Consider the following 22,400-nt stretch of genomic DNA (forward strand, 5'->3'; position numbering starts at 1 on the left):
CACATCTGAAGCCTTTAAAGACTTCTTTTGTCCATTGTTTATTTCTAAAGCAACACGACAATGTATAAAAGGCTCCATTACCTTGTATCTCACGTTATGGCTCCGTAGCAGACGTTTTTATAAAAATAGGCTAACGGATTGTGTCATAACCACGCGACTTACTGTCGCATAGTAGAGGAATTACCGTATAGTACAGGAGAAGCTCGCAGACAGTTTCGACTTACATTAGCTGTTTAAGTTTAATTACTAATGTTAGCTAGCATTTTAGTTAGCAATAATTAGCCTGTGTCCATGTTATCTCCTTACATATACCTACGCTCTCCGTCTCTGTAAGATTGGGAATGATTGAGATTTCTCTTGGCACAGCTACCAGAAGACTTCCAACTTTCAGACAGGTTGCTCACGTCACATTTACATCGTCTTTCTCAGTTGGAGGCTGCGCAGTAACGCTCAGCCATCACCGGAAAAGTGCTTCTAATATCCTTCACTGGTCTCCGTCCAGAGTAACGGGATCTGTTGGTCCATTCTATATACAGTCTATGGAGAAAACAGAGACTTCAAAATAAAACAGGAACCACTAACAGAAACACACAATCATGACAGATAAATGTAATTTTCTTAACACTGTTAATTACTATTCATCTTAAATATCAAAACTTGTAATGATTTAATGTATACGTCAAGTGCTTTGGGTGGTTTGGTTTAACAAAGTTCAGACACATCAACATACTGACATATTTTCAGAGACAATGTGCTGGATGTTCAGTTGCACAACAGAAACAACATCCCCTTATTTTTTTTTAGAACATTTCATTCCTCTTTGTGGAGTTCATCGTAATCACAGCTGAGTTCCGGCCCTGTAACAATGCTTACAGAACAGGGGTGGAATGTAGAGTAACTAGGTACATTTACTCAAGTACTGTACTTAATTACAAATGTTCAGGTACTTGTACTGTACATGACTATTTTCTTTTAATGCCACTTTTCTACTTCTACTCATTTCAGAGGGAAATATTATACTTTTTACTCCACTACATTAATCAGATAGCTTTAGTTACTAGTTACTTTATAAATTATGATTTTTGCACACAAAACACATAGTGTATAAAATACTACGTTTTATTATAAATTAAACTACCCAACAATAATATATAACTATATACTATATATCTTTTCAAATTCTGTACTCAACCCATTCAGCCTATTTTTTCTTATGCAAGTTATTTTGTATACTTGTTTTTCTGTATTTACTGATTATTTCATATTAATGTTTATGTATGCGCCTTTCACCAAGTTCACCAAATTCCACATAAGTGTATTTATTGTGGCAATAAAACCTTTTCTGATTCTGATTCAATATAACGGCCTACAAGTACAGCGGAAATGATTAGCCGATTTGACACTTAGTTGACTGACAGAACTGTTTTGATCATTTACAGTTTCTAAAATGTGAGGATTAATCTGCATTGATCTTTTACTTGTAATACTTTTAATACTTAATACTGCGTGGAGGAGGGTTGGGGGTGGTGCGCAATCACCGAAGGCTTGCATCATGTGGATGCGCCGACAGTTTTGTTGTCATTACTTAGAATTCCTCATGGGGGAGACAGAAACTATGCACTATAGCTTTAAGAAACGCATCATGGCTCTATCCTTATTGGTCCAGGCTGATATAACTATTAAATGAACTGCCCTTAAATGTTGTAGAGACGAGATGAGTCATCATCCCCAAAATAATTAAAACTACTGACCATGGTTATCCGCTGCCATTTCATTTAAGTCCATTTTCCTGATGATACATACATACTTTTACTTACAGTGAGTAACATATTCAATGCAGGACTTTTGCTTGTAACAAAGTATTTTTACATTGTGGTATTAGTACTTTTACTTAAGTAAAGGATCTGAATACTTCCTCCACCACTGGTAAAGAACACCTTGACTGACAGCAGAGAGCATTCTCCCCTGCCTGCTGTGTGTGTGTGGGTGTGTGTGCCGTGAACTCATAGCAGATGCTGACAGTGGCCAGAGACCTGGACGTTGCTCCTGACAGGCTGACAGCTCCTGCTCTGTCCTCAGACCTGTGGCCTGCTGTCGTGGTGTAATGAGGTCATCTTTTACTCTGGCAGCTCTGCAGAACCGTATGCTCTGCTGGCCTTCAGGTTAGAGGAGTACATTTGTTATCTGAAACCCCGACTGGCTAGAAAAGTATGTGTGTGTGTAACTGTAATAACAAAGGGGTTATTTTCTTTAGTATTGGAATGAAAATAATCCCACTTCAAAGCTATAGTGCGCAACTATTTTATTTTAATGGACGTCCGTTACATTCAAGCCATTGCCAAATGAGTCTATACAAAGCTAATTAAGCCTATCAGATCCTCAAAACTCGCTCTGTTTCTGCCTGTAAAGCACTTGGAATGACCTCTGTGTATGAGAAAGTGCTCTATAAATAAATTTGCCTTGTCTTGCCTTTGTATTTTTCAGTATGCCTATGTTTACGAAATTGTGTAGTCCGGCGACTTTCGCGCACAGAAGTTCAAGTGAAGATAATTACCTCTTCTGAAGAGTCCATCATTATTTTGAATCCTCCTTGTCCTCCTTGGCTACTAGCAACTGCTTGGAGGAAGGGTGGGGGTGGTGCGCGACCACCGAAGGCTTGCTTCATGTGGATGCGCCGACAGTTTTGTTGTCATTACTTAGAATTCCTCATGGTGGAGACAGAAACTACGCACTATAGCTTTAAGAAGCGTCAGCGGCATGGCTCTATCCTAATTGGTCCAGGCTGACATAACTATTAGAGGAACACGCCGACTTATTGGGACTTTAGCTTATTCAGCGTATCCCCCAGAGTTGGATAAGTCCATACATACCCTTCTCATCTCCGTGCATGTTATAACTCTGTCTGACGTCCCCACCGCTAGCCTGGTTAGCCCAGATCCTGGAGGTAACCGGTTCCAACTAGCCTACTGCTCCCAATAAGTGACAAAATAACGCCATTTTCCTATTTACATGTTGTGATTTGTATAGTCACAGCGTGTACAAATAACAATGTCACATGAGACACTGCCATCTTCTAACCCTATACAAACTGGGAACTATATTCTCAGAAAGGCGAAGCAGCTGCTACTCTCTGCTCCTCACCACGGGGCTTCTCAGGTGTTGCGAGCAAATCACTCCTCCCAAGTAGCAGAAGCTTCGCCTTTCTGAGAATATAGTTCCCAGTTTGTATACGGTGCGTTGTATGCGTGTTGCTTTAAATTAACTGCCCTTAAATGTTGTAGAGACGAGATGAGTCATCCCTAAAAGAATTGAAACTACTGACCATGGTGATCCGCTGCCATTTCTTGTAGCACCGCCATGAGGTTGACATTTGGGGTTTTAAGTGAAATGTCTGGCCTGCTATTGGACGGATTGCCATATAATGTATTACAGGCATCCACGTTCTCTTCAGGCAACACATTCTCACTCCCATCGCGTAAAATACGGACACTTGGTCAGATGCCTTTGGCGTTGTTATTGACGCTACAAGTCTCCTTTAGCGCCATATCTAATCGCGCTTTATCTAAACGCGCTTGGGCGGGACTATTGCGTCACTTTTGACGCTGTTAGGTGAAGGAAAAGATTGTGGGTGGGCTTATAATAGGTACATTTCCGTGACACGCGGGACAAGAACGGGACAGTTAGGTTTAGGAAAAGAAGAACAGGACAGTTGGGCTTAAGAAAATAAGAAAGTGACAGTTGGGATTAGGAAAAGTGACACGCAGGACACAAACCCGTCTCCGGGGTCAAAGTTGTGTGTTGTTTGACCCATCCACGCAGAATTTTGGGCTTTCATACTACTCGCTACCGTTATCGCTCCACGTCATCTTCAAGCACCGCGTAGCTGCTGCTCTGCCCGGTGCGTTCTACACACACGATGAAGGGTGCTTTCCGCATTGTATCTGACGTTGACAGCCACTGCCCAAGCGTCTGTATTTTACGAGTTCGGAGTGAGAATGGGTTGCTTCAGGATGAACTGTAATAACGTTGATGACCCTTTAACTTTTCATATAGTTCCATTATCACATCAATATGTCACTTTGTAAAATACATTAGTTTATGCCCAAATACCTGCAAAACTAATTCCATCAGTGAGCATGTTAGCATGATGATATTAGCATTTAGTTAAAGCACCACTGTGCTTAAGTACAGCCTCACCGAGCTGTTAGCATGGCTATAGACGCTGGGTTTTGTTTGTATTATAAACCTCTCATGGGCTAATTTTATATAAACTTCCTTTTTTTTCTATAAATGTTAATTATGAAAACCTATTAATCACCTTTATCAACAGAAAAATGCCAAACATTTGCTGGCTCCAGCTTTTCAACTTTGCTTGTTTTTCTGTTTTATATCATCGTAAAATTTAATTCTTTTGGGTTTGGTCTGTTGGTCAAACAAAAACCAAGCACTTCCATCTTTGGTTATTCTCCTGACATTTTGACAGACTAAACAAGTTATCAGAAAACAGCGAAAACAGTTATTTGCAGCATTCATGTTATTTTTCGAGGACTTTTTTCCTTGTCTGTTATGGAACCGCTGCATTTATGGGCCTTTTGAGACACTGTATGTGATAACGAGCTGTACAAATAAACTTCCCTTGACCTTCAAAGTAGGCATACACAGCAAACATTCCGTTACGCATTGTCTTTGGCAATGGCTATTTTTAAGACTTAATTTTTTGTATAACATTTGCATCTATGTCTACGTGCCTCACCGTACGTGCGACCTCAGCCAGATATCAAGGATAAAACAGTGATGAAAAAGATAGTGTAAGGATGGCTTTGTGAGGAAGTGATAAGATATTCATGAACACCCTGTAGAACTGGAACACTGTAACCATAAAAAACTTTTGTTTGCTCATCCATGTGGCCTGACCTCAGATAGGCTAATAAAACAGACAGTGTTCTCTGTCTCTGAACTGGTAATAAAACCTGCAGGTTTCCATTTGTTCCCATGAAGGATCTTGGCAACAGACTACTTGGATCAGATCCAAGGAGTACTTAAGGTGTGTATGTAAACACTGAAGCCAAAAATAGAATAAGGGCTATGTTCTACTTTGGTCGTCAGACTGTAGATACGTCAGACTACGCAAGCCTTTAGACTTATGCTGTGTTCAAGCACGACCTGTAAGGCAGCTAAGTATAGTTTTCTTTGTGTAGTACAGTTGATTTACAGGACAAATCACAGAGGTCGCTACTCCCATGTTGAAAACATCAACATGCTGCTACGCAAAGCCATCCAAAAAACACACGAGTCACTAAACTTGTGGCAGTCGTTTCTTAATGATGCACTTATAAGGACTTGGCAGCTTGGCAGCTTGTCAGTGTGCTCTCATCAGGTCAAATGGTTGAACAACGCAGATTTGAATGCCAGAGTGTTCTTAAAAGGTTTGATATACATCTTAAATATAAATACATTAATTTACCCTGGACAAAAAAAAAGGTTTAGCAGATGGCTTTCTGTAATATAATATAAATACAACCCTTGTTTTTCCTCTCCTTTACCAGTAGGTGGTGGCAAAGATCTATTACTAAGTGTGTGAGGAGCATTTAGATAAAAGATATCAGCAGACAAGTCTATCATTGACTGATATGTTTAAAAAAAAAAAAAAAAAAAAAGCTATCCATGAAAACACCAATTCGCAAACATCTAGACATTTTATTATGAAAATAAGACAACAAAATTTGAGCACATCTTTCCTTCTATCATGCAGTAGAGCTGATGGACACACATGGAGAGAGCATTTTGCCGGACAGTCTCTCTGTAACACCTGCAGTGCAGTTCTTATTGTCTGGATGGTTCACAGGATGCCACAGTGAGGAAGTGCTGCAGACCACCCATGGTCATTAATATGAATATGACAGATGATGAACAGTATCTGTATGTGGCTCAGTGAATAAAGGGTGACTGTAGGGTTCTGGATGCATGTGTGTGATAAGAAGCTTCTCTGTTGAAGCGTTTGTTGTTTACTTGGCCTCCTGGGCTTTTTTGGCGCTTTGTTTCTCCTTCGCCTGGCAAGAAAAAACATTTTCATTAGTGTCCAGAATTTAAACAGGAATTAGTAAAGAATAGTGTATTTATGACTCCAAATTGCCAATTCTGGGCACACACCCTGCAGACATTTAATTTGAATTACTGTAGTTCTTCAAAGTCTTATTCATGAACTAGATATGGCATGCTTGTGAGACATTACGTCTGCCCTCTAGTGGACAGAACAAACCCTGAAGCTGAAATGCCTTGACAATGGACCTTTTTCACAGCAGACATTTTGACTTATAGTAGGAAAAGCACAGCTGAAATTGATAACCTTAACAATGGCTCAATTCCATCAAGTGTCTCAGTAAGCTATTTCAGTGAGTCAGCATGCACAATACCAGGGCCTCTCCTAAGAGGAATGCAGCCATCTGTAATGGTTTTGAATACACCTGTGCTTTTCCTACTATGACATGTCAACATGTCTACCGTGAAAAAGGTCTATTTGTTTGTTGATTATTTTTACTTCCTGAGGCCCTTAACATTGACGAAAGTCTTGTATTTTTTATTAATGAGAGTCCCTAAAAACTACAAGACATACCATTAGAAATAATGAGGATAAATAACCAAAAATGTTTTAAAATCTCAAGGTACTTTAGTCTTCTCAGGCATGTACAGTATACATAGAAGGCATGTAGTGTTGAAGAAAGCCACAGAAAGAAAAGAAAATACCTTTTCCACCAAAGGTATTAACTGTTGGTACTCTGCCAGTGTCTTCAGTAGCTCCATGATGAAAGGAAGGTAGTTGTGCTTTCGCCGAATGTTTTCAATCTGTGAGAAAAAGCATAAATCCAACAAGTGAGGGAAAACTGGGCGTGACCGATGTCTACGGAGGAAATTAAAAAGACGTCTTGCATTCTGGAGGTGGCTGCAGTAAACGCAGCGTTTACATTTAAAATGTGCTCATGGTTATTCAAAAGGCATTTTTTCCACATAAAAAATACACTGTAGCCTTATAGACCATTTGCTTGCATTCCTATCACAGTCAACGTCACATGAAATACAGCATGTAATAGGAGGGAATGTAGAGTCGAGGAGAAACCCACCTTATATCTTTTAAGTTTCTGATTTTCCTCTTCAATAAGGAGCTGGTACTTGGCAATCTCTGACTGGATGGAGCTAAGAAATGTGCTGCTCTGGTCTGTGTCCATTGGTTCATCCTGACAACAGAAGGGAGAAAACAAGGTTTCTATATCTATCTATCTATCTATCTATCTATCTATCTATCTATCTATCTATCTATCTATCTATCTATCTATCTATCTATCTATCTATCTATCTATCTATCTATATATATATATATAAAACCAGAATGTATGTACTATTTGGTAGATCTTGTTAATACTATTGCAATCTGTTTGTCTGTCTGTAACTGATGTTGTGTATTGTCCCAAACAGGTCTCTCTTGAGAATGAGATTACCTGTATAAATAAAGGTTAAATAAAATGTTTTTTAAAAAAAGTAAAATGTATATATGTAGTTTCATTGGTAATAACTAAATAGGGCAATAGTGAATCTAATGCAGCAGAAAAACCCCACTCCTTAAATAGGTTTGTTTTCACTGTTGAAGTTAAACCTTAAACCTTGTGTTTGCTGACCTCCAGTGGTTGAATGCGTCACCTTGCTGCAGTAATGCGGATGTGTAATCAGGGTGTGATCAGTGTGCACTGACATCACTGTTAGGTGTGGCTGGTCACAGGTATGATATTGTACATATATCATACAATATGATATTGTAAGCAATGTAGGCAATACAATTTTTGCTTTTTGTGAAAATTAAACCAAACTATTGCATATTATTGCTCTTCAATAAAACAAACTACACATTAAGTGCACTTAAGTGCCATATTACATTGTTTTTAAAGAAAACATTTTCTGAAATGCAATAACAACCTCAAACTAAGGCATACATTAAACATACAAAAACATTACCTTAAGTTGTGCAACAACTTTCAGAACTACAAGTTTCAACCTGAGACTGATCTGTATATAGGCCTATATGTAAATATTAGTTATACTCAACCTATTTTCACTTATATATTTGATTACAATGTCACACAGCTCTGTTACACTTATGCTAGTAGATCGTTGATCAGCTGTTTCTCCGTGAAGAGAGAGAGTGAGAGAAAATGGTGCGTAACAGTCAGCTGTTTTTCTGAAGAGATAGTCAACAAGTCGGCTCTTTAGATCAAATTGTGGTCACCACCACTGTATTTTCTTGTCTTTGATTTTGGGAGTTGTTGTGTTTGGTGTAGTTTCAACGTCCATACGACTCTGATTTACTTTTGTCGGGTCCGCTTTGTGGAATGGATGATTAAGTTAGACTCGATGTTTTCTGTTGAGATGCCGAAGCGTTGACGTCGTGCTATTATTGTGGTAAGCTAGTTGGATTTCGCAGTAGACACACTGTACAGAGTTTTCATTTTAATGACGTTTGAACTGATTCCAAACTTTGGACACTTTGTCGTTTTCTCCAGCCTGTGTCTTCTCTTAGCCCCGTCGCTATTTACGTGCGACAGTAATAATCATCCGTGCGGAAATATCATGAGCGATACAACGTTGGTAACATTGATTAAACAAAGCTTTGAGGCAAATCATTTTGCATCGAGGATTTTTAGTAATCAAATTATTCGAGTTACTCAAGGAATCGTTTCAGTCCTAGTTGTGTTGCCACAAAACATGGGCTAAAAACTAATATTCCTTGACCGCTTATTTGAGATCCACCATATTCCTGACTTTAAGTCTCTTCTTTTCATAATATTCTAAAGACCTCCATGATCCATAGAAGGACTAAATGTTGCAACTCAGCAGTAGATTGTATTATTACAGTAGATTTCATCAAACCTGGAGCAGTTGTGTCTCACATTATGTGTGGTTGACAAATATGATGTGACGAACATGACAGTCAGACTTCTGGATGGAGTCCCAAAGCAAAGAAAGAAACGGCATTTCTTTTTTTTTTACTTGAGCACAACAACGTTATCTTTTGAAATCTGATGCATTTCACTTGTCGCCGAAGCAGGGAGAAAGTTGTCATGTGCGCACTGGGTTCAGCTCTTTTTCTGCCACTCACCTCAGTAAGCTGGGTCTGGAGCTCTGCGATTTTTCTCTCGTATATCATCTTCCTGTCCGACACAATGGCCATTAGGTTGAATCGGATCTCTCCTTCACTATACCTGAAAGAGGTAAACAATACAATTTTACAAAGTATAGAATGATACACTGTCAGGAAATTTAAGGTAGTACAGTATTTGGCAGAACAGGTTTTCATACACAAAGAGACTACTATCTTTGCTTTATAAGATTATAAACCATGAAAAATGCAAAATAAATCAAATGAGATGGATAAAAAAAAAAGGTTGTCTGCTAAATCATCTCTGTGTACTGCTTTACATCTATTCTCTGTTGGTGTCTCACTACTCGTCTAAAAAAAAAAAAAAAGTGAAAGAGATTCACTAAAAGCATTAAAATTCCACTTTAAGATAGAAAGCATTTGGTTAACCTAAGATCCATCTAAAATAAATGGACAAAGATATTCACTTCTGTATTCTTTTCTCGATCACTGGGCGGACTGCACTGATCCAGTCATCCTGGTTGCATGCACCTGGTGAAAAACAGACAGGAAGAAATAATACTGCTGCAGGTGTCCATATATACAGTAACGGCCCTGTACATCATCATAAAACAGACAGTTTTAGAGGAAATGGGCCACGGCCTACAAGATTAAATTCAGCTGTGCACAGCAGGACCTCACGCCGAGGGACTTTGAACATTAAACTGCCAATTTTGGCGCTGAAACCATAAAGCAATAAAAATAATAATAACAAATGACTTTTTTTGCTTACCCAGGTCAATTGGTCCCTCTCGAAGTCCATCCAGCTCGTATAGTCTGCCGTTTACAGGAACATAGCTCACAAAGTGAAAGGCGTCCTCGTCCTTTGCTGTGGACTTTGCATCAAATTCAAACATTTGCTGTCTGCAAATACAACAAAAAAAAGCACAATTACAAAAATCAATCAAAGCAGGAGATAATTATCATGCATTACACAAACAAATGATGCTATTGTTTTGTCTATTAACCGAGTAGGGATGTAGAGACTCTGCTCCAAGAAAATCAGAACTCAAGTCAATAAATCAATGCGATGTACAGAATGTTAAACATGTTTGTCAATTAAAATAAAGTCTTAATTAAAAATGTTAACACTAAGTGTGTTGTGAAAGTGCTTACGTGACAACGGTTTTTATTTTCCATTTGCTACAATAGAGAATCAGCACTGACAAAGTTTTGGGGTGACCTATAAATCACCCGGCCTCACATCTGCCCGTTTCACAAGAGCAGACGGGTGAATTGGTAACAAATGGGCCAATGACTTTTCACAGAGTTGGAATGAGGAGCTAAAAATAACATGAAGCCAATCAAACAGACTTTCTCCAGCAGCTGGATATGATAGGAGCAGGAGCTTACCTGGCAAAGCTGTTGTGAACTTGTCGAATCACTTCAGAGTTGCTAAGAGCCAAACCTTTCATCTGAGGAGAGCGGGAGGTGCAGGATTAGAATACAGACTTTATAACCCTTGCCTTAAAGATGCAGCAGCGTTATGAAAGGCTGTATGGGACACAATATACATTCCTTTTTCTAGTAACAAGTCATGCATCCAATTAGTTTTTTTCAATGCAAGCAAAATTGAAAAAAAAAAAAAGGTACTAATTCAAATGAATGACTAATTTGTTGCTTCTATTATCATGGCTAGAAAAGATTATTTTATGTAGCGATTCCAGACCTGCTTGCCCTCCCTCATAATTCATCTTCGCCATTTCTAAACTGGTTTAGACTAAAATAAATAAAAAACAACACAAAGTATCGTTGGGTAGGCATAAGAAGTCTCTCTACTTTGAGCTTTTCCAAATAAACAGAGAAGTTGAGCGTCAAAAATGAGCTCAGCCGGGTTCTTCTGAACATTTGTGGGACAGACCACTGAGTCATCATGGTTTTGAAGGTAACAGGATAAAACTGTCAGTGTTAAGTTACTATAGCAATGGCAAGTTGTGCAATAAAGTATTGCTCCCAGATGGAAAGCCGTTTCAACATTTGTTTTAAAAATGATTGAAATAATGTATTGCTTATTATTTGCGTTACCGGCCAAATGCTTTGTCACTAAGTTAAAAGGGAAGGTACGTAGTTTAAAAAAAACACAAACCAACAAAAAAACTGTATTGTGTAGACAAGTAAATTCCTAAAATCAATGCATGCTATTTAAAATAGATTTAAAAAAAAGATTCAGGAGAAAAAAAAATTCCATTAACATACAGCAGCATCGAAACTCTGTGAAAACTCCCTGAACTCTGTCAGTGTGTCCCCAAGCAACATGTCAGAATGGGAGCAGTTGAGCAGAACACTGACTATTGCCTGCGTGGCACAGGCGTTGTTAATGACCTGAAAACACAAATAAAATTCACAATAATTAAATTGGACAGATGAAAGAACCCCTTATTGATGCATATGTATTTAAAAACGACCACATTACACCCACTGTCATTTAAATCATCAAACCTTAAAAAAGTGCAACAGATACCAATTTTATGAATCGTTAATTTTCTGCAAATCTGTGTGACAAAAAAAATCTGAGAATGTTATGTTAAAACTTAATATTGAGAGCTTCCTATATCGTGCAAGGAGAATAAAGTAAGGAGAAGTTCCCTCGCATTTTGTTTTGGGTTGGGTTATCATAGGCTCACGACTTAGTTATATAGTTAGGCTAATCATTTCTTATAATTACACTTGTCTTTTGTTCTAGTCAGTGCAGTTACCATCTGATGTACCCTTAGTAACTACGTAGCAAATATGGAGAATACGTTTTTATTCTTTATTATGATTCTTTTTTGGAGCTATACTAGTTAGATATTGAGTCAAATGCATCTAGAAGGACACCATTGCATGAACTGATTAGTTTCAAATTAGGCTTTACAAATGCAGATAGAGGCTGACCTTTTCTTGGCTATGGACATATTTATTGGTATTTATACTACAGCTGCAAACTAACAATGTCTTATTATTATTTACCTAATATTAAAAGACTCAATGTGTTAAAAAAAAAAAAAAAAAAAGGTATATTTATAAGCTAAATATACCTGTTTTGCAAAGAAGATGTGGTCAAGCCTTGAATCCTGAACGATTGATCCTGCTGGCTCCTCGCCTGGCTGCCACTTGAACAGGAAAATCAACCCATGAACTGGTCTGGAACAGAACACATAACGTCAATTTAAAAAGGCCCGTATTTATTAAGGAGGGAGCATGCAATATAATGAAGCTGCAGATATGAACATACTTCAAGTTGTCAAAGTTCTCTGGCTCCATACTCCATATCTCTTCAACCTGGGCGCCTTTGCAACCTGACAAGGCCAAGTAAAGCATCACATATTCGTGTGATATACACTTGTAGTAGTAAGTGTTTTGACAAACGTTTACTAAGTGAGGAGCTTTTCCAAGTGACGGGCTGACAGCAGAGCAAAGCACAACAAATGTCATTCATGAGTGAGGGCTTGTTTCACGCGCCGTTGTTTTTGAACGCTGAGTAATGCTAGCCAGTTAGCTTGCCTAATTAAGTTACGGCTACGGCTGCCCAATGCAACATGCAACTTTTTAATGAATACAGCGTTTAGGTGGCTATTTAGAATACATGGCCTCTAAAAGATTTAGTTTCATCCTCACGGCGTTATTTTTGCATAGGAAACCAACAGTAGCTAATTAAGAAGTTACCCTAAGCTAGCTAGCTAGCGCTGTCGGATAGCCACGTTAACGTTGCACTGAATGAGCAGCTAGCGTTTAACTAGTCACTCACCGAATCCTTTTATCAGTTCTGTGAACACGCCAGGGTCACTCTCCATCAGACACCACTCTCCTGCGCTTCCAGCCATTCTTTACAATGCTGTTTATTCAACCTACTTTGCACATATACAAGATGCTAATATCCTAGCTTAGCCGTAGCTACACCCGCTAGTCTAGCTAATTTCACTGAAGCACTGCAATGACCTCACCGTGATGCGGTGCAATGTGGGCAATCTGGGTGCGCGCGTTTCATTTCACAGCGTATACCGTCGGATATTAACACATATTTGATAACAAATTATTTCAAAACATTTGCGACAAGCATCGTTTTATGAATATACATGTATCAATATTTGCAAAGAGAAAACTAAAAACGATGACCCAAAAATTACCCTCTTGTGAACTACATTCAACCCCCGCCCGCTTACATCGACGTGGGTAACAAATGAAGCACTCTTCGGTAAAAAACTAAAAACCCAAAGCCAGAAATGGGAGGCTGATGGTGGAGTTTCATTCATATTTATTAATAATCATAAAAACATATTCAAGGCATTAAGAAAACATACCTACGCTCATTAATCTTATAATTATAGCACTGACCAGTATCATGATTCATTCGGCTATTCATACACTTTGGTAAAACCAACCATTTACCTAATATCAAAGAAATTCAGAGACAAACAGTTTCTGCTAAGATATCACATACATCGACATAGAAAATGCTTGGATGACAAAGTAAAAAAAAAAAAAATCAAAATGATTCTATTTTTCACATCATCCTATGCAAATAAACATTTCTAAACAATGTGTAATGTTTAAATAAATGTGCATAATAAAATGTGCCAATCATACAAACAGCTGTAGTTCTTTTAATCCTAAATCATATAAACAATGACCTGAGATACACTCAAGAGAAGATATATAATTAAACTGTCAATACATCACAATCCTATGATGTTCACAGTTTGAGGATGCTTGATTCTGAGAGAGATCGTGCTTTTTATGACTGTAATATTGTTCAATAATACAACCATGCAGATGAAAAGTAGTTCCACAATTCACAGGTTTTGTTTAAAAGATGGCAGCTTTAATAATAATAATAATAATAATAATAATAATAATAATAATAACAATAATAATAATACTTTACATCCCTGGATGGAAATGTATATAGCAGAACATTAAGTATCAAATGCACTTTGATAAATAAATAACATATACATGCTCAAGCAATGTTTAACTTGTAGTACGAGATCAAGCAAACACTTGATGAATACAGGATTGACAAAAACTACAAGAACGGTTAGTCATTTAGCGGACTCAAACTGTCCGCTGCCCGAGCCGTCGGAGCTGGTCGCACAGCAGGGAGCACACTGTTGGATCAGGGGCAGCAACCTTCCCTGTTGATGGAGTTGTTTGGTATCAGAGCCACCTCCGATGCAGTTTCCATTAATGAAGACTCTCGGCACCTGAACACACAAATCACGCCATAACATTAGCTCTTTAAAGTGCCCATATTATGAAAAAAATCACTTTTTCTGGGATTTGGGGTGTTCTTTTGTGTCTCTGGTGCTTCCATACGCATACAAACTTTGAAAAAAATCCACCCATGCTGTTTAGAGTGAGATACAGTTTCTGAATGTGTCCTGCCTTCAGTCTCTGGGTGAGCTGTTCAAAATCGGCACGGCTTGTGACATCACAAGCCGAAACGAGCAGGCTAACCGCAACCATTAGCTCGTAGCGTTAGCATGCTAACGCTAATGCTAATGCTAGCATGCTACCTCGTTCTCAATAGCAAAGCACTGCTACAACACACAAGTTCATCATAATCTACAAAAGAACTACTTACATGTGCGCCCTCATTTAGAAGTCTCCCAGCTAATCCTGCCTTGTAACTGACCGAAGTTGTAGAAACAGCCTTTCTTTTACTGTCTATGGAGCTAGCTAGCTGACATGATCTACATCTGAGCTACTGGGCATGTGCGAGTGCAATCAAAGATAGTACAGAAGAAGAAGAAGAAAAGAGGTCTCACTCTGTAGCTAAAACAGAGACCAGGTGAAAAGAGGATCTGCAGCAGTGAGAGAGAGCACTGCAGTACAACAAAAATATGGTTTTTTTTTTTTAATTAAACCATGTAAACCTATTCTGGTACAACCTTAAACTACAATTATGAACCTGAAAATGAGCATAATATGGCTGCTTTAAAAAAAGAAAACAGGTCAAGCTTCATGAGGCACCTGACATCCTCAAGCAGCAGCCCTCCATCTTCCACTACATCAAGCCAAAACACTACAGCCTGTCTGAGGAGCTTAGCATTTAAAACCTTCTTTTAAATTACTTTGTTTTTGTTTTTTTGTGACTCGTATTAACTTTCATCAACATGTTTCCATTAGAGATGTCCCAAGCTGATCCTAAGGATCTGTATCGGGGCCGATTTGGGCATATTTTAACGGATCAGTAACAACTAAAATAAAGCAGATTAAAATCGTGTCTGCTTAATGAAAGCTAGGCTCTACTGTGCCAGGCTCTACAGTGCAGCATTTTGCTCCAGTGAAAATTAGAGTGTGTGAATATTAGTGACTCTGAATTCTGACAACGGGATTTACAAAATGATGTTTCCCAGATTCAGTACACACCAACTCTAGTCTCTCTGTCTTATTAGCAAAAAGCAGTGTACAAAGCGTCCAGCTAGACGGGTCATATCAGGTGATGCTAAGCAATGTTAATTCCATAAGTAACTTGATGGCAGGCCAAAATTAAACTTGTCTAGTTAAAGTGCTCTCTGCCAGCCAATGTCTGTACCCGGCCAAAAATAATTTGTGAGTGAAGAGCCTCCAGTGGTGTCACTGTCTGTGACACCACTTTATAAGGTGACCTTTCTCTAAACTATCTTCTTATTGAAAGCCGATAACGGGACAATATTTTTAATTCATGTTGGCAATGCAAGCTGAAGCGACGTAGCAGATGACGTTGAGAAGTTGCAGTGAGGAATATTTTAGGAGCACCATTTTCGGCAGTGCAGAAAGGTAGTGGCCCACACTGTTGTGCCGGGAAACATGGCTAAAAGAGCTCTACAGCGAACAGATGTGCTGGGCGAGCCGTCAGTCAGTGGAAGCTAACAGAAGCTAGCTGGCGTAAGCTGACAGCTGACCAACGCTATCAAGTGATCGGCGAAGACAGGGAGTACACGTATTTGAAAGAGTCCGGCAGTTGTGGTAGACGAAGGTCCGGTCGGGAGTTTGGATGGAGAGTCCACTGAAGTCCACTGTGGTCTGAAGCCGCTGCTAACGGGCGCAGAGCTCTGCCGGAACTCCGACTGCTGTCTGTCCGCGTGGCTGTCTGACGGCATCAGTATTAAATTGAGACAGTTTAATTAGCGGTTAAAAACGTCTCGTTATCGCGTTAAATAGTAGTCTTATTCGGTACAGTTGGTTTTAACGCCTGCGAAGTGTAGGCCATGAAAACCCTGAACAAGCAGCGTCGCTCTGCTCCGTCTTTCTGCTGTGCCCCATTCACGTAGTAGTTTTACACTATGTAGGTTAAACTCTGTAATTAATCCGCAGTTCACATGTATGAACTGTGGTGGTCCGTTACGCTGTAGGCTATATTCAACATCACTGATTAAGTAGCCTAAGTCAATCCTAAATTTTTCAACTTGGGAGCAAAACATGCTCTTTGGGGTTACCATAAAAAAAGTTACCATAAAGCCCTGTTCATGCTAATTAAACAACTGGACCTTGGGGTAAAGTGTTGTTGTATCTGGCCCATGTCCCGGATGTGAAAGCCCCTTTACTGGACTACTGAATATAATAATATTCCATTATATTTTGTATTTTGAATTGTTACCTGCCACCAGAATTTTGTGATTTCCTTTTTCATTTTTACCATAAACTGGTGCCTAAAAATGTATCAGAATGCAGGAATTGAAGTCATTTACCCTCAGAATTTCCTGGGGGAGGACCCCCAGACCCCCTCCCCCCCCTGTTTTGTGTGTTCCCGCAAAGACAAATTCTGAGCAAGGAAAAACCCTGAAGTATAATCACAGACAGCCATAAAAAACATTTAAATTGCAGAGTTAGAGTTATAACTTAATATGTACAGTGTCAACAGAGAGAAACACGGACAATCGAACAGACAGTGACAACATACATACTACACACCTACATACTGTAGAGAATGACAGTAACAGCATACAAACGGCAGAAATAAAAATTTGTTATAAACGTGTGCTCTTTAAAAAGTAGTAAGCATTGTTTGCCAGTTACATTAAATGTTTAAAAATCTGTTACATAAGGTACTGCTTATATTATTTCACCATCTGTACACAAATGTAATTAGTGAATGCACGTGTCCGTGGGTGGGGCTGTGTGTGTGTGTGTGTGTGTGTGTGTGTGTGTGTGTGTGGTAGGTAGTAAGGAGAGAGAATGGGAGAAGGAAGTTTGTGTGAGGTGGACCTGGTCACCACAGACCCAATCTTCTCAGCTGTTGCTACTGTCATATGCTGCACTGTCTCTTCATGTGGCACTATTATTATTTATATTATAACAAGGTAATGCAATGTGTAATCAAGTGATGACTGATTAACAGTAATGTAAATGCTAAATGCCCTAATACCTGTGGATACTACAATAATGCAAAGTATAGGCTCTTAACCTTGCAGTTTTGCACATATCATGTAAGACTCAATTTCTCCATTTCTTTGCACAAAACTCTCCAGAAATGTGCCATTTAATGGTTTATTTTTAAAAAAAATGTCCAGGCGGGCGTACCCCCGGACCCCCCCTAGGGAGAGCCCCCCCCACATAACAAATCCCAATTTAACCCCTGCATACAACGTTCTATGCAAGTAATATATTAATGATTACTTTCATTAAATTTTGGGTGTTTCATTCAATTTTATAGCATTTGAAAAAAAATGGGGGGTGCTGTCGCAGCGTCATGGGTGCGGCGTATATTTTCCTGCTTTTTTGTCCTTTGCCAATCACACCTATGAAGGATGCAACTTGCTCTGGGGCCTCATGTATAAACATTGCGTACGCACAAAAATCTTGCGTACGCTGGTTTTCCCGCTCACAGTTTTATAAAAATTAACTTGACGTGACAATGTGCATCTGTCACGCAAACTATTGAGCAGACGTGAGAATGTGCGGGCCCTCCACAAAGTCTTTTCTGGCTCTGTAACGTGGCGAAACTCACCAAACATTACAAAATAAAAGTTTCCACTTCACTTACTGGAATACCACTGTGACGTTGTCTATGAAAAAACACGATTATATCCGCTGGTACTCCATAAAAGTTTGATCATTTATGTGGATGATGTTTCACATCTTTCACACTATTAACTATTAGTTGTTGTTCGGACAGACCTGCCCCCACTGCTAAAAAAAAATCCTAAAGGAAACACTGTCACTGTGCAACAAAAAGTTCAGCACGGAAAAATGCAATAGTGTCTGTGAGTCTGTAGTTGCTGAGGCTCAGACATCTATGGCGTACAGGAGGCGGGACGCACGGATCCATCTCCCCAGGAACAAACGCTGGGTCGCTGGATGCGTAATTGATCCCGTGGAAGATTTTGTTGGCCATATAAGTGAACAAGGTCTAGGAAATGAACCCAACCCAATCCACCAAACACTGGGCCATCTTGACTGTCTTGATTCTGCACATATTTCTGGTACTGCAGTCCCATTTACTATTTCATTATTTTATCCATGCATGGTGCAGCGGATCCGTGCGTACGGTCACCTGCCGTGGAGACGCTGGCCTCACTAACCTCTCCTCCTCCTGAGTCGGGTCTCCCTCGCGCTGGACTCGGTTTCACTGAGCATACTAACACTTACTACTACTAAATGGCATTACATCAGTGGGTTCAAGGAAAGGTGCGTAGGACCTGGCGTTAGGATTTGGCATCGAGAACCGATTCCTACTTGGAATCGTTTCAAAAATTACGATTCCAGTAGAATCGTTTCTTTATTGGAATCGTTTGGAATCGTTTAGAGGATTTGGTTTCAAATCCGATCATCGCTTCCCAATTTCCGAAGTGGCCAGGCTCTTGTTGTGTTGCAGCCTTGGAGCACAGCGAGCAGCGCTTTAGTGTGGCTTTATTTTACATTGAAAAAGCCCGGTAAAACTGCAAACCACCATTGAATCAAAATAAAACTTTCCTCTTATTTGTGAAAATAGGCATGTGTCCCGTTTCAACTCCACCCCTCAAAGAATCGGAATCGAGAATCGATAAGAACCGGAGTCGAAAGGAAGAATCGGAATTGGAATCAGAATCGTTAAAATTCAAACGATGCCCAACCCTACCTGGCGTACACCCGGTTTTATACATGTGAATATTTCTGTACGTAGGTACTTTTCAAGTTTTGGCCGTACGCCATCTTCTGGTATGAAAGCTGCGCAGTCTTTTACACATGAGGCCCCTGGTCTTTATCTTGACTCGGTTTCAGCTGTTTTGAGTCAAGATGAAGTCCTGAGTCTTGGCTGCAGCCCAAACAATACTAGTCAAGGCAACCTAAATTTAACTTAAATGCAGAACTGCCAGAACAAACAAGCTGTCAAATATGCATGTTTTGACTCTTTGCTGAAATAACAGGCTGCAAAGTTACTTAAAATTCCTATCCCAAAATAAAGCATGAGGCTCTTACCGTTCTTGCGCCGGTCATCTGAGCTAAGGCCTCTTGAAGTCTCCTCCCGTCATTGTGCTCGTCCAGTTCAATCACTTTGTAGGTTGCACCAATTTCATTGAACACATTCTTGGCCATTTTGCAATAAGGACAGGTGGTCTTGGAAAATATCACAACACAGTTATGGGACACCATCTCCTGAAAGGTAATGCAAAAAAAAAAAGGATTTAATTAAATATCAGTAGAACACAGACATAGACTGCACATACCAGGCCTCAAGTTGAGTTGCTGGGCAAAGGTGAAGAAACCTTTACTCTGCATTTTCATTAGGCTAAGTATTCCCATGGTTAATATTTAGTCATTGAGATAACTGTGGGTCCATTTCATAACAGTTTTTTTTTTTACTCTGATAAACTGACAAAAGAAGCCAAGAAACAAAATTGAGTATGAAGCTAAGTACTGCTGGTGGACTGTAGGAATCCCCAGCAAATAAAATGTTGAGACATGTCTGCAGAAATAACTGAAACGTATTGCTTTAATGCAAAATTATCAGACACAGATAATTCAAAATAGGTTGTAGTGAGATCCACAGCGTACTACTGTCCCAAAAGGTTTAACAAGTTGACTGCAGGTAACAGATCTGTAAGCATTCACTTACCCGAACATACTGTACACAGGATGTGCTGGACAGAGCTGTGGAGGATGTAAAATTCCCCATTCTGAAAAAAAACAAATCAAAGAGCATACAGTATTTTAAGGCATGTGTCTCCTGTCATCTTACTGACACACACTAACGTTACAAGGATTATAAATAGGTTCAGGCAATAACCTCAGAAACGTGAAGATATCACAGGAAGAGACGATCTGAACGCTCATAATTAGCGTCAAAATAATAGCTAACTGGATAATCACTGCTGGTCTGAAAATACACTTTAACATTGTTAAAGTTGTAAAGCTAGCAATTACTGATTTTACCACGTCTTAAATATCGCTGTTTAACTCCGTTTAACGCCTGCAGTAAGGTTTATGTAGCCTACTAGTTAATCCAGGAGGATTAGGAGTACACACGCTCTTCACAGACACTCGAAATCAGGTCAGATTTGATGTGGGCATGAGACATACCAAAGTCCATTACAAATCTAGCAATATCTAGATGGCAAGCTACAGTGACAACGAAAAACCCCTTCCTAAAACGTTGTTGTAAATGTGTCATGAAACGTGACCACCTAATTGTAAATTCGGTATTAATGTGATTCGCCTCTCAGTACTTAATTCAGTTAAATCTAAATGCTTGTAATTGCTGAACTACCGCCAACCTTAGGTGGAAGAATAGAGACGGCGGCATTACGTTAGCTAGCTAACGCCAACAGTAAAGCAAATGATAAAGGTTGACTTTTTCATGAAAATATGGATTGTTAATGGATCATATGCATGCCGAATTTGTCAGAGGAATCTATTGAATCGTAGAAGTTACAAAAAATGTGTGTGTGGCACTTTCAAATAGATTAAATTTAGAATGTTGTTAGGTTATTATGAAACATCTGTTCGCCATGGTAAAGGTACGTAACGTTAAGCATGTGGCAGTGAATGGGCTAAATTAACTTAGCCATTTCAACTTCTGTTAAACGAAAATGGTGTACATGTTGCACTATTTACTAACGTTAACGTTACTTCTTGGGTGCAAGTACTTTTTTAAACAGTCTGTTTGGTTTATTAAACTAGCCAGCTATTATTTTAGTCAAGATAGCAAGAATGACCTTCGGCAGCCGGTCCATGCCACCCTGGGAAGACATCCTGCTCGAGCAAACATGGAGAAAAAAGAAAATAGGGCCAAAAAATAATCGCGATGTTGGCCTGGATTAAACATGCGGTAAGTGTGCAAAAACTTCTGAAATCACACACCTCATCTGGCGGTAACTGTACGCTTGCTTTTGCCCCTATTTACCTACCTTACGTGACCACCGGAAGTAGTTTCTGACGCAGACGCAAGCCGCAGTTTAAACGTAACGCCCATAACGTCAACACCACAAATGTGGAGGAGACTCAAATGTGATTACACAGAGTGGTATCTTACATGGTCGGTCATTTTATTGGGTAAAATAGCATATCTAAAAATATCAGATATCAAAAATATCAGATCTACGTGTGCAAGATTTTTATGGTACTCTGCATATTCGATTAATGTATTTAAATTGAACTTTGAGTATATAGATAGCCTATATGCAGATGTTGACCAAGTGAAACATGTATAAACAGCCATGACTTACCTAATGGAGTGACAGGAAGTCTTTCCAATTTCTTTTTATTTTTTTTATTTTGTCTCATTCAGAATCCGCTTTCTCCTCCAAATGGCAGTAGAGACTGGCTTCTGTATTTGGGTGGTCCATGTATGTCCATTATGGTGGTAAAACTGCCAAAGTAGCCTCCATGTGGATGGAGGAAGAGAGTGCACCAAAACAAATTTGTGTATGTATTCAGTCAGGATTACTACCAGATTGTGACAGGATTAAGTAATAGGTAATAGTAACATTATTAATAATAGTAGCCTATTTGTAGGTGGCATTCCAATGCCAGGGACACCTCAAGTAAAACATCCCCTGTGCTGAGTGTGCTGAGGTCAAAGAGACCAGTGGAATTCAAGGAAATAACATATCATACTCTGTCATGTCTGTCTCTACAGCACAGGCATCAAAGCCGTTACAAATGCGGAAAATGTCTTCCTTTATCCTCAAAGGTGTTTCGGTTCCCCTCCCTCTTCAAATGCAGGAGAAAATGCATTAGTTCAGAATTAACTGTTTCCCATTTACCATGTTAGCCCTGAATAGGCTCACAGGCTAGGGGATCAATCACACATCTAAAGATATCTGATGAGGCA

The 22,400-nt window shown here is 39.3% G+C and overlaps 2 protein-coding genes across 6 annotated transcripts; both read right to left on the reverse strand.

Moving 5' to 3' along the window:
* Positions 1 to 5,681: 5,681 nt before the first annotated feature.
* Positions 5,682 to 13,132, reverse strand: uchl5 (ubiquitin carboxyl-terminal hydrolase L5). 2 transcript variants are annotated; one of them, XM_031282431.2, is made up of 11 exons: positions 12,912 to 13,131; positions 12,399 to 12,462; positions 12,202 to 12,307; positions 11,381 to 11,506; positions 10,538 to 10,599; positions 9,918 to 10,048; positions 9,613 to 9,676; positions 9,146 to 9,248; positions 7,119 to 7,232; positions 6,745 to 6,843; positions 5,682 to 6,050 (listed from the first exon to the last, which is right to left on the reverse strand). In XM_031282431.2, exons 1-11 carry the CDS (start codon positions 12,985 to 12,987, stop codon positions 6,006 to 6,008), a joined length of 990 nt encoding a protein of 329 aa, XP_031138291.1. In that variant the 5' UTR covers positions 12,988 to 13,131; the 3' UTR covers positions 5,682 to 6,005. The 2 variants fall into 2 exon arrangements, with proteins under 2 accessions (XP_031138291.1, XP_031138292.1); XM_031282432.2 differs by lacking the exon at positions 11,381 to 11,506 and having other exon boundaries at positions 12,912 to 13,132.
* Positions 13,133 to 13,401: 269 nt separating this feature from the next.
* glrx2 (glutaredoxin 2) lies at positions 13,402 to 21,554 on the reverse strand. 4 transcript variants are annotated; one of them, XR_004898757.1, is made up of 5 exons: positions 21,283 to 21,480; positions 20,184 to 20,244; positions 19,547 to 19,723; positions 14,029 to 14,367; positions 13,402 to 13,998 (listed from the first exon to the last, which is right to left on the reverse strand). XR_004898757.1 is itself a non-coding variant. In XM_036007166.1 (4 exons), the coding sequence occupies exons 1-4, from the start codon at positions 21,537 to 21,539 to the stop codon at positions 14,206 to 14,208; spliced, it is 465 nt and encodes a 154-aa protein (XP_035863059.1). In that variant the 5' UTR covers positions 21,540 to 21,554; the 3' UTR covers positions 13,402 to 14,205. The 4 variants fall into 4 exon arrangements, 3 of the variants coding, with proteins under 3 accessions (XP_035863059.1, XP_031138305.1, XP_031138306.1); XM_036007166.1 differs by having other exon boundaries at positions 13,402 to 14,367; positions 21,475 to 21,554; XM_031282445.2 differs by having other exon boundaries at positions 13,402 to 14,367.
* Between the last annotated feature and the right edge of the window lie 846 nt (positions 21,555 to 22,400).

Source organism: Sander lucioperca, chromosome 11 (assembly GCF_008315115.2).
Source record: "Sander lucioperca isolate FBNREF2018 chromosome 11, SLUC_FBN_1.2, whole genome shotgun sequence".
NCBI classification, from domain to species: domain Eukaryota; kingdom Metazoa; phylum Chordata; class Actinopteri; order Perciformes; family Percidae; genus Sander; species Sander lucioperca.